The sequence below is a fragment of the Barbus barbus genome (genome assembly GCF_936440315.1).
Source record: "Barbus barbus genome assembly, chromosome: 11".
Taxonomy (NCBI): Eukaryota; Metazoa; Chordata; class Actinopteri; order Cypriniformes; family Cyprinidae; genus Barbus; species Barbus barbus.
The window spans coordinates 15161784-15175024 of NC_136739.1; the positions used below are offsets into that span (position 1 = coordinate 15161784).

At 37.6% G+C, this 13241-nt stretch overlaps 2 protein-coding genes across 2 annotated transcripts; both read right to left on the reverse strand.

Moving 5' to 3' along the window:
- Positions 1-556: 556 nt before the first annotated feature.
- Positions 557-3400, reverse strand: LOC306877123 (uncharacterized protein; the record flags this gene model as incomplete). The annotated part of the gene is made up of 1 exon (XM_079428654.1): positions 557-3400. The coding sequence occupies one exon, from the start codon at positions 3398-3400 to the stop codon at positions 557-559; it is 2844 nt and encodes a 947-aa protein (XP_079284780.1).
- A 6876-nt stretch (positions 3401-10276) lies between these two features.
- LOC306877124 (uncharacterized protein) lies at positions 10277-13120 on the reverse strand (the record flags this gene model as incomplete). Its single annotated transcript, XM_079428655.1, has 1 exon — positions 10277-13120. One exon carries the CDS (start codon positions 13118-13120, stop codon positions 10277-10279), a length of 2844 nt encoding a protein of 947 aa, XP_079284781.1.
- Between the last annotated feature and the right edge of the window lie 121 nt (positions 13121-13241).

A 13241-nucleotide genomic window follows, 5' to 3' on the forward strand; every position in this document is an offset into this window, starting at 1 on the left:
CAAACAAAATATCCCAACGCCATATTAGCCCACCCCATTAAAGGTGTTCCAGGACAGGGCTCAAAACATGAACTGAAACAAACATGCATAAAAGCATGGGCCAAAACACCTTGCAACTACTATGCAGATCTGATCAGCACACTCAGAAATAGTCTGTGGTTGAGATTATCAGAAAACGTGTTTTCAGTAGTTACTCCAAATATCAGTTTATGTATGCTTAAAGTGCATTAAATGTTTAAAGATGTGAAATGATTAACTGCAAAAGCCAAATATCATGTTTGCACAGTGAATTGTTCTTGATGTTACACCAGGTTTATAAGCATAGTATAAAGAACATAAATACAATACAACATGGCCATTACATATGTTTAAAATTCAGTTGGCAAATGGATGCGGGACAAAACAAGGCTGAATTTAAATTGTCTTTTTTTATATTTAACTGAATTTTAAACATTAATTTTAAATACATGTAATAGCCATTTAAATTCAGCTTTGTTTTTTCCTCATTCATTTGCCAACTGAATTTTTTTGTCCCCTTAAATTTTACACAGTAATTTTAGTTGATTTTATTAGAGCTTAGTTTGCACCACAACCTGTCCCAGAATGCCTCATGCATCTCTGGGTCCCGTGGCCAGTCTAGATAGGTTCTAGTTTTTACCAGCCGGGCCAATCTATGATGGGAGGATAGTAGGCGAGACGGAATCCCTTCTAGAAAGACCAGGATAAGAATGTCCCTGTGTTCTACTTGAAGCCGGTAGGTGGCCAGCTGCATCTCCAAAGAACACCAGTTGCTACCGAGGTAGTTGTGACTGACGAGGCAAAGAGTCTGGCGACTTGCATAGATGCTATCTGTGATGTTTTCCACAATGTCTTGTCCCAACTGAAAGTCCCGACTGTGCAGGCAGAGGCGCAAAAAAGGAGGGCCCCGCCGCTCTAAATTTGGAAGAAGTTCCTCAATGACCCAGTGCTCATCCTTACCGCTGTAAGACACAAAAACATCATAGCGGTACTGGTGTTTACTGTTCACACGCAAAGCCTCTCGGAACCATCCGCTGGCAATGTGATAGAATGGCGCAATATATTGGCCTGCAAACTTATATGACAGGACCACAATAATAAAAACACACAAAAAGGCGGATGTGGAGATGAAGAACACAAATTCAATATCGAATGAGCAGTTCACCTTGGAATAATCAAGAAAGTTTAGGTGGTCGATTCCATTGTTAGCCAAGCACTGCAGTTCTTTCATGGAGGGCTTGAACATGGCAACCTGCACCTTCCTGTTGTCCTTTGCCCATGAGACCAGCCACGCATTATCACAATTGCAGTACAGACCCAAGTTTAGAAGATGGAGGTACTTCAAATTAGTCAGATGTTCCACCAAGTTTTGAAGGATGTTGACGTTATCTTTTGGCATAAGCACTAGACCCGTCAATGCTTTCAAGTCTTTGGTCAAACTTCCATCCAGAAAGAACATTCTGCAGTTTGTCAGGATCAGCGTCTGTAGTTTTGTCAGATTGTGAAACATTATGGCCAGGTTTGGCTGCTTCGTCAATTCAATGTTTTCCAGCGTTAAGGTTTTTAAATGAACAAGCTGATTGATTACAGCCAAGTCTCCGATGTTGTCTGAGAACATGGACTCAAATTCCAGATTGACAACTGATCTGACATATTTTCCAATGAATTCATTTCCACAGTTCACATATTCTGCATTTATCTTAAGAGTGACTACCGATTTCCAGAGTGAACTGTTGCAGTCCTCAACGGTCACATATTTACTTTTGAAGTGGAAGTTTAGACCCTGACCCAGTGTAGCATTGTTCCCGATCACAAGCTGCATTGGTCTCAGGCCTGAACTTATGAAAACATTACTTAAATTATATGGAATAATTCCAAACATGTCAGAAAAATGCAGGCTGATCAGTGGCACGTCAGGTGGGAAGTTCAGATCTCCCAGCAGAAGTGAACTAAGGTTAATCAGATGTCCAAATGATTTCGATTCAATATGAATTAAAGGATTTCCTTGAAGATCTAAGACCATAAGTCTATATAAACCACTGAATGCGTGTTGATAAATGTATGAAAACTTGTTGCTACAGAGGTTTAGCTCTTTTAACTTGTGCAATCCGATAAAAGCAAAATCTTCTATGTTATAAATGTTACTTATGGATAAGTCCAGAATTTCAAGATCTGCAAAACACAAAAATTGGTGGGAAACTATCTTATCTATGTTGTTTGTTCTTAACATCATAAAAGAAAGATTTTTGACTGTCTGTGGAAATGAAGCACATAGAGACAGGAAATCATTTGGTCTGAGCACATGCCTAATTATGTTAACAATAGTGAGATTTCTGAAAATCTGAAAGACTGAATATACATTTAAGACATTTACAATCTTGTATGTAAATACGTTATTTTTGAGCATCATTTCCTTAATATTCTCACAGCCATCTGAGACATTAGTAGGAGTTGGTGGCAAGTGAATAGTCTCATAAAGAACTTCCAAAGACTCAACTGAATATAACTTTGCTGCTGTACACAAGTCATCAACGTTAAGCACATTCACTCTGATGATCAAAGTACTGATTTTATGAACTCCAATTAAAGAAAGATCTCTGAGGAAATCAGTGTTTGAAACAAAGTCCAATATAAAGAGATTTCCCAAAACTTCTAAGGCTCCCTCATCTACATGATCTACTTGTCCTAGATACAAATGTAACTCTTCAATATCGAACACCGTAGATATGTGACTATCAGAGGTGTTGAACCTTGAGCAGTTTGGGTACTGAAGTGTATTTAGCTCATATTCCTTTAGCTTAAACAGCTTCAGTGATTTTGCTTTTGCCAGTCGACACAGGACCTCAGATATATCCTTCAAACACACATTGAGTATGATTAATTCTTGCAACTGAGGAATCATTTCAAAAACATTTTGTGCCAATAATGATAAACTGTACTGCGAAAGAGACAAATGGTTAAGCGAGGAAAGGTGACTGAAATCAAGAGCTACCTCACAACAGATTTCTGAAGACAAGAAAGACAATGTTAATGAAGTTACATTGGTCAATCCATTAAAAGCCTCCGGAGGGATCTCTGAAAAACATCCAGTAATTTCGAGGTATTCCAAAGAAGCAAATTGTGAGAATGAGTCTGGAGTCAAGGCACCATGAAAGCCTCGTTCCATTTGAATGCAGAGGTTAAGCAAGTTTGATGGAAGTCCATGCAGGTCTTCTTTAATGTCAGTGACATGATGGCACTCAGCAATGTTTGTTTTTCCAACACAGGTTGTGGCAACAGGAAACTCTTCCACATCACTGTAGAACAGGCATTTATCAGCAAGCCAAGGACATACACATGAAGTCTTCAGAAACAGCATGAAGAGCGAGAATAGAGGCACCATCTTCAATTCCTCATTGATCTTTATAACTTATAATCCTTCTCGTCTTGGCATTGTCTGTCTTTCACTGGAGGTAATTAACCATGTCAACATTTGAATAAGAACTAAACTTCCCTTTTTCTGTAACCAAATTCTACAAATGTGTGACTCCCAAGTTGATTGCCTTTTTCTCTATGGTTTTAAAACATGCATGAGGGCTTAAAGGGATAGTTCACCCAAAAATAAACTTGGATGACATTCTTTCTCTTGTATCTCAAAAGATATTTTGGGAAATGTCATGACAGAAGTCAGGGCACCAAAACGGTTTGGTTATCATCAAAATGCATCAAACTATATTCGTTTGTGTTCCACAGAAGAACAAAAGTCATACTGGTTTGGAACAACATGAGGGTGTGTAAATGACAGAATTAACATTTTTGGGTGAACTATTTCTATAAGTTTAAAATTCTGAAAGGTCAGTGAGCCATTCTGAGCTGATTACCATTCAGCTGAGGAATCTGATCAAATTTTTGCAATTTCTGAAAAACTGCATTGTAACAGAAGTAATATTTTCAGTAGATGAAATATAAGCGAATTCTGGTTTAGTGCAATCATGAAATTTTACATAACAATAATAATAATAATAAAACTTTAAGTCTGCTAGGATCAAAATCTGACATCACATATTTGAGTATTCACTTGTTTAGGATGTTTTGCATATAAATATCATCAATGCAATAAAAAGTAAAACGCATTGCATGAGATGACAATCTAAAAGGCGGTTGATGAGGAGATCCCCCTCACAATGTAAAGCACTTTGAATGCTTAGAAAAGTGCTATATAAATATAATGACTTATTATTATTATTAACATTTTCAGAGCTTTAAAGGAATAAATGTTTAAATATTAAAGGGGTTATCGGATGCCCATTTTCCAAAAGTTTATATAATTCTTTAGGGTCTAAATGAAAAGTAAACATATTTTGGTTAAAAATTCTCAATGGTAGTGCAAAACAACATAGTTTCTACCCTGTCAAAAACAGCTCTGTCTACAGCCATGACACTTTAAATGCTAATGAGCCCTGCTGACCCCACCCCTCTCTTCTGTAGGGTGACGAGCAGTTCTCTGAGAGATGGTAAACTTTAGCCGCATTCATCGTGAAACTTGCTAACTAGCACATTATTAGGAAAGGCAATTTGCAAAGATTCATAAAAGACCCCTTATACTCACTTCTTGTGCAGGTGAAGCTGGATCACGAATGATTCACACGAAGATAAATGCATTTAGGTAGATCGTGGGCACATTCCCTTCGAAAACAAATGTAATCCACTGCGTCTTAAGCCACTCAGATGTCGGGAGTAAATGGCGACTGCTATGTTCATTATTACATCCAACAACAAAACACCTCAATCGCTTAGGAGCCTTTTTTGTCTACAGCTGCTCTTGCGGTGAAACAATGGCGGACTGATGACAGCTCACTCAGGGCGGGTCTAAGGTAAGACACCAGTCCAGTCTGTGCTGAATCGCTACTGTCAATCAAACAATCGTGTGAGGGCCTGGGTTGGTGTGATGTCACACAGACAGGTATCTGAGATCGGCTCGATTTGAGAAAGAAGAAATGATTTAATGAGATAAAAAAAAAACCTGGGTGGACCTTTATCATTATAGGGTGGTTGTGTACACACTGCCAACACACCTTTCAGTTCAAACAGCTTGTAAAAGGGCATGTTGCATCCGATGACTCCTTTGGTTCTTTTAATTGTGATGATTTAGGCTCACATTTAACAAAAACCCATCTCAACAAATTAGAATGCTTCATAAGACCAATAAAAAAAAATAAAAAAAAAATTTAGTGAATTGTTGGCCTTCTGAGAAGTATGTTCATTTACTGTATATGCACTCAATACATGGTAGGGGCTCCTTTTGCTTTAATTACTGCATCAATTCGGTTTGGCATGGAGGCAATCAGCCTGTGGCACTGCTCAGGTGTAATGGAAGCCCAGGTTGCTTTGATAGCGGCCTTCAGGTCATCTGCATTGTTGGGTCTGGTGTCTCTCATCTTCCTCTTGACAATACACCATAGATTCTCTATGGGGATCAGGTCAGGCGAGTTTGCTGGCCAATCAAGCACAGTAACACCATGGTCACTGAACCAGCTTTTGGTACCTTTGGCAGTGTGGGCAGGTGCCAAGTCCTGCTGGAAAATGAAATCAGCATCTTCATAAAGCAGAAGGAAGCATGAAGTGCTCTAAAATGTCCTGGTAGATGGCTGCGTTGACTGTGGACTTCAGAAAACACAGTGGACCAACACCAGCAGATGACATGGCAGCCCAAATCATCACTGACTGTGGAAACTTCACACTGGACTTCAAGCAACATGGATTCTGCGCCTCTCCACTCTTCTTCCAGACTCTGGGACCTTGATTACTTTCATCTGAAAAGAGGACTTTGGACCACTGAGCAACAGTCCAGTTCTTTTTCTCCACAGCCCAGGTAAGACGCTTCTGACGTTGTCTCTGGTTCAGAAGTGGCTCAGTAGCCCTTTTCCTGAAAACATCTGAGCGTGGTGACTCTTGATGCACTGACTCCAGCTTCAGTCTACTCCTTGTGAAGCTCTCACAAGTGTTTGAATCGGCTTTGCTTGACAGTATTCTCAAGCTTGCGGTCATCCATGTTGCTTGTGCACCTTTTCCTAACAAATTCTTCCTTCCAGTCAACTTTGCATTTAATATGCTTTGATACAGCACTCTGTAAACAGTCACACCTTTCAGTAATGACCCTCTGTGACTTACCCTCTTTGTGGAGGGCGTCAATGTTTGTCTTCTGGATTATTGCCAAGTCAGCAGTCTTCTCCATTATTGTGGTTTCAAAGAACAAGAGATACGCAGAATTTATACTGTAGGGATGGTCATTAATTGAGACTCAAATGTAAATATTCTAATGTTTTGAGATACTGATTTTTGACTTTCATGAGCTGTAAGCTCTAATCATCAAAATAAAAAAAATAAAAACTTTTGAAATGTTTTACTTTACATGCAATGAATCTAAAATATATGAAAGTTTCACTTTTTGAAATAACTTACAAGAAAAAATGAACTTTTTCACGACATTCTAATTTATTGAGATGCACCTGTATTTGATCCAAAACACAGCAAAAACAGTAACATTTTGAAATATTTTTACCATTTAAAATAACTATTTTCTATTTGAAAATATTTTAAAATGCAAGCTATTCCTGTGATTTCAAAGCTGATTTTTTTGTATTATTACTCCAGTCACACGATCCTTCAGAAATCATTCTAATATGCTGATTTGCTGCTCAAACAACATTTATTATGATGTTGAAAACAGTGGAGTAGAATTTGTTTTAGGTTTCTTTGATGAATAGAAATTTCAGAAGAACAGCATCTATCTGAAATATAAATATTTTGTTTCATTATAAATGTCTTTATCATCACCTTTGATCAATTTAAAGCATGCTTGCTAAATAAAAGTATTTCTATATTCATTGATTTTATATAGGCCTATATATTCTATATATATTGATTTTCTAGCAGCTTTAGAGTTCAACATGTTTCATATATAAAATATTCATAAAATAACAAAATATTTTTCATAAATCATTTTCATAAACTTAAACCTGTATAACTTTTTTTTGGTTTCACTTTTTAAACTTTTTGTACTTCAACTATAATCTGCCATGGGTCTTCTTTAAAATGAGACCACACTTAAGTCTCTGCTCCCAAGCTTCCAATTTTTATGACCGTTTTTTTGACATGGACATTTTTGTCCACTATGGACCTAAGTGTAACTTTTTTTTTATTGATGCACAGGGGTTAAATAGTGTTCATATCGATATTGGAATTATATTGTATCGACCGAAATTAAGAAATATCTCGTGATATAAATTTTGGCCATATCGTCCAGCCCTAGTTTTCCACGCTTTTTTGGCGCCATAGAAGTGATGGCAATTCGTTTGCTTACGCTGCCGTCGCGTTCTACTCGCTGTTTGTGGATGAGGGTAAGGAACAGAGACTGGTGGCAGCGAGTTGTGTTTTCCCCAGAAATGCGATGCTTTTTTCCCCGCCATCGTTTCTAATCTCCGTATTATTAAAGGTGGTTGTCACGTTATTCATGTATGACACAAGCGCATGCGCAAGGTGTTTACATGCCTGTATATTTCGATTAAATTCGGCGTACACCTATGTTAATACGATTATGCTTGCTGCGATTATGAGCTTAATCGCATTATTTAGATCGAAGTATTGCGTTTAAATGAGGTAAAGTTTAATCTCCCTGGAAGTTTCAAGTATACCTAGTAAGACATTGATTAACTGCTTTAGGTGTGTTTGATTAGGGTTGTAGCTCAACTCAGGAAACCAGCCCTCCAGGATCTTGTCTGGTGACCCCTGGCATATGCAGTCATTGTTGGTTTAGGGGTTTTGGCATCTCTATGCGGTCCTGTTCGGTATCGCAACTTGACTTGTCTACTGTACACATATTCTGGATTTTTTTTTTTATTATCAGTTTTTAGTGTGTGCTTTGGTGTGCATATGGACGACTTCTATCACTTGGTGTCCTTTTGGAGTCTCCTAGTGTCCTTTTTTGAAAACAAATTCTTGAAATAAACTTGCAGATAGTTTTTTTTTTAAAGAATCACTCTTCAAATGTAGGGGAGAGTGGGGTAAGTTGTCACACTGTTCATAACTCCAACACTAGAGGATCTATCTCAAAAATCAAAGCCACTTTGTGTGACGACTTCTTCTATAGTCAACTTCCTGTTCACATGTGGTCAAGAGCACTCTAATCTGAGGTTAGCACAATTTTCTTATTTTTCGGCTTAAAAGGTAAAAAATTTGCACTTTAAATTCTATGCTATACAACTTTGTTAGGTATGAATGTTAAAAATTATTATTTTGCACAAAATAGAGGAGACAATAACGTGTCTTTTGATACTTTGGAACAAGGCAAAATCATACAAGAATCATCATCAGATGATGAAGACTGCTTCTGCCTCGTCTGTGTGGAGCCATTTTCAAACAGTCGTCCAAAAGAGACCTGGGTAAAATGTGTAAAATGCAACAAATGGGCCCATGATGCTTGCACCTCAGGCCAGGCAATTTATGTGTGCCAGAATTGTGACTCTGAAGATGAGTCTCATTAGTCAGATACAGGGCATCTGTTTTGTTCAGAGGTTAAACAAGTTAAGTTAAGCGAGTTATCTGCAGCATTCAATTCAGTTATCATGGATCTATGCGCAAGCCAGAGAACATTTGAGTTTAAAGTTCAAAGTAAAGTGGTCTTGCCACCTAATGTGTTTTGACTGAAATGTGTATTGTTTGGATTGAAATAATAGTTTTTTACAAATTCTCTAGGCATGATTGTTTATATTTCCAGTTCTGGTTTCAATTTAAAAATTAAAATCTATATTCACAATTAAGTAGTTGTGTGAAAAGTGTGATAACATACCCCGCTCTCCCCTATTGGTTTACTTTGCAGGATATAGCAAATAATGACAAAATGAACATGTTAAATGGTAGGCTATATGCTTAATTTCATGATGTGTGCGTTTAATCATGATTACTCACACAAAAAGGGTGTGAGAAGTTTTGACAGCCCTGTAGTATAATAATTTGATTAATAATTGGATTCATGAATTGACTTACTAAAAACATACTGATTTCACACTAATTTCAAATGCACTATACAGTACATAAAAGAGTCACCTAACGCTTCTTATTGTGGGCGGAGAAGAATATATAAAAGATGTATCCCCCTTAAGGAAGGTGTTCCAGGAAACACATCTTAAAACAAGAACCGAAACAAATTTGCATAAAAGCATGGACCAAAATAAGTGTAGTCACTGTACAGATCTTATCAGCACATTCAGAAATAGTCTGTGGTTGAGATTATCAGAAGAATTTCAGTAGTTGCTCCCAATATCAGTTTAGACAGAGTTTTTCTTTGGCACAGTCTTAACATTCTTTAAACTGTAAGTGTAATTGTCACAAATGTTTGCTGGAACATCAGAACACTATTGCATGTCTGCAAAATGTAGAAACCAAAACGTAATTCATGCTTCAAAAACCTAGTTTTTGTGTCAGTAACTTGGCAAATGCCACCAAAATGAGTACTGCTGTAGCTGCTGCTATTTTTCCATGACTGCTATGTTCCTCCTTGTTCAAAAATAGTGACTGTGCAGGGCAAACTCCATATATATGCTTTCAAACATGACAGATTGGCAAAATTGCGATAGCTTGATTACAATGGCGAGGGGCAGAACAATTCCAGTCAATTTCTGGAAAATGTAAAAAAAAAATTGTACAAAAAAAGTGTTTCCAAATATTTGTGAACAATTTCAGTGAGAGTAAATCAGTTTTGATCAACATGTGCATTTAGTTATTGTGCAAAGTAGACATTTGTACTCTTTCTCACGTGCCAAAACACACGCAATCTGTTTAAATCAGTAAGAAATCCAAATCAGATGTGAACAAGAAACTAATTGTTCGCACATCTGAACTTATTGTTTTGAGTAAAAAAACAAAAAAAAAAAACTCATTCTCAGAATTGAGTCAAAGCAATTGAGAAAGACTGTAAAGTGTGCTTAACTTTAAAAGATGTGAAATAATTAACTGCAAAAGCCAAATATCATGTTTGCCTAGTGAATCATATTTAATGCGACACTAAGTTTATACACTCATAAAAAGTAAATGCATTACAAAATGGTCATTACACATTTATGAATTGAAAATTAATGTTTTAAAAATTTAGTTAAATAGAAAAAAATAAAACAATCGCTTTAAATGCAGCTTTGTGTTATTTTTTTTTTCTTACCCATCTGCCAATTGAATTTATTTTCTTTCTTTCCCCAAGGAACTAAACATTATACAATAATAAAGCCTAGTTGATTTTATTAGAGCTCAGTTTACACCACAACCTGTCCCAGAATGCCTCATGCATTTCTGGGTCCCGTGGCCAGTCTAGATAGGTTCTAGTTTTTACCAGCCGGGCCAATCTATGATGGGAGGATAGTAAGCGAGACGGAATCCCTTCTAGAAAGACCAGGATAAGAATGTCCCTGTGTTCTACTTGAAGCCGGTAGGTGGCCAGCTGCATCTCCAAAGAACACCAGTTGCTACCGAGGTAGTTGTGACTGACGAGGCAAAGAGTCTGGCGACTTGCATAGATGCTATCCGTGATGTTTTCCACAATGTCTTGTCCCAACTGAAAGTCCCGACTGTGCAGGCAGAGGCGCAAAAAAGGAGGGCCACGCCGCTCTAAATTTGGAAGAAGTTCCTCAATGACCCAGTGCTCATCCTTACCGCTGTAAGACACAAAAACATCATAGCGGTACTGGTGTTTACTGTTCACACGCAAAGCCTCTCGGAACCATCCGCTGGCAATGTGATAGAATGGCGCAATATATTGGCCTGCAAACTTATATGACAGGACCACAATAATAAAAACACACAAAAAGGCGGATGTGGAGATGAAGAACACAAATTCAATATCGAATGAGCAGTTCACCTTGGAATAATCAAGAAAGTTTAGGTGGTCGATTCCATTGTTAGCCAAGCACTGCAGTTCTTTCATGGAGGGCTTGAACATGGCAACCTGCACCTTCCTGTTGTCCTTTGCCCATGAGACCAGCCACGCATTATCACAATTGCAGTACAGACCCAAGTTTAGAAGATGGAGGTACTTCAAATTAGTCAGATGTTCCACCAAGTTTTGAAGGATGTTGACGTTATCTTTTGGCATAAGCACTAGACCCGTCAATGCTTTCAAGTCTTTGGTCAAACTTCCATCCAGAAAGAACATTCTGCAGTTTGTCAGGATCAGCGTCTGTAGTTTTGTCAGATTGTGAAACATTATGGCCAGGTTTGGCTGCTTCGTCAATTCAATGTTTTCCAGCGTTAAGGTTTTTAAATGAACAAGCTGATTGATTACAGCCAAGTCTCCGATGTTGTCTGAGAACATGGACTCAAATTCCAGATTGACAACTGATCTGACATATTTTCCAATGAATTCATTTCCACAGTTCACATATTCTGCATTTATCTTAAGAGTGACTACCGATTTCCAGAGTGAACTGTTGCAGTCCTCAACGGTCACATATTTACTTTTGAAGTGGAAGTTTAGACCCTGACCCAGTGTAGCATTGTTCCCGATCACAAGCTGCATTGGTCTCAGGCCTGAACTTATGAAAACATTACTTAAATTATATGGAATAATTCCAAACATGTCAGAAAAATGCAGGCTGATCAGTGGCACGTCAGGTGGGAAGTTCAGATCTCCCAGCAGAAGTGAACTAAGGTTAATCAGATGTCCAAATGATTTCGATTCAATATGAATTATAGGATTTCCTTGAAGATCTAAGACCATAAGTCTATATAAACCACTGAATGTGTGTTGATAAATGTAAGAAAACTTGTTGCTACAGAGGTTTAGCTCTTTTAACTTGTGCAATCCGATAAAAGCAAAATCTTCTATGTTATAAATGTTACTTATGGATAAGTCCAGAATTTCAAGATCTGCAAAACACAAAAATTGGTGGGAAACTATCTTATCTATGTTGTTTGTTCTTAACATCATAAAAGAAAGATTTTTGACTGTCTGTGGAAATGAAGCACATAGAGACAGGAAATCATTTGGTCTGAGCACATGCCTAATTATGTTAACAATAGTGAGATTTCTGAAAATCTGAAAGACTGAATATACATTTAAGACATTTACAATCTTGTATGTAAATACGTTATTTTTGAGCATCATTTCCTTAATATTCTCACAGCCATCTGAGACATTAGTAGGAGTTGGTGGCAAGTGAATAGTCTCATAAAGAACTTCCAAAGACTCAACTGAATATAACTTTGCTGCTGTACACAAGTCATCAACGTTAAGCACATTCACTCTGATGATCAAAGTACTGATTTTATGAACTCCAATTAAAGAAAGATCTCTGAGAAAATCAGTGTTTGAAACAAAGTCCAATATAAAGAGATTTCCCAAAACTTCTAAGGCTCCCTCATCTACATGATCTACTTGCCCTAGATACAAATGTAACTCTTCAATATCGAACACCGTAGATATGTGACTATCAGAGGTGTTGAACCTTGAGCAGTTTGGGTACTGAAGTGTATTTAGCTCATATTCCTTTAGCTTAAACAGCTTCAGTGATTTTGCTTTTGCCAGTCGACACAGGACCTCAGATATATCCTTCAAACACACATTGAGTATGATTAATTCTTGCAACTGAGGAATCATTTCAAAAACATTTGGTGCCAATAATGATAAACTGTACTGCGAAAGAGACAAATGGTTAAGTGAGGAAAGGTGACTGAAATCAAGAGCTACCTCACAACAGATTTCTGAAGACAAGAAAGACAATGTTAATGAAGTTACATTGGTCAATCCATTAAAAGCCTCCGGAGGGATCTCTGAAAAACATCCAGTAATTTCGAGGTATTCCAAAGAACCAAATTGTGAGAATGAGTCTGGAGTCAAGGCACCGTGAAAGCCTCGTTCCATTTGAATGCAGAGGTTAAGCAAGTTTGATGGAAGTCCATGCAGGTCTTCTTTAATGTCAGTGACATGATGGCACTCAGCAATGTTTGTTTTTCCAACACAGGTTGTGGCAACAGGAAACTCTTCCACATCACTGTAGAACAGGCATTTATCAGCAAGCCAAGGACATACACATGAAGTCTTCAGAAACAGCATGAAGAGCGAGAATAGAGGCACCATCTTCAATTCCTCATTGATCTTTATAACTTATAATCCTTCTCGTCTTGGCATTGTCTCTTTCACTGGAGGTAATTAACCATGTCAACATTTGAATAAGAACTAAACTTCCCTTTTTCTGTAA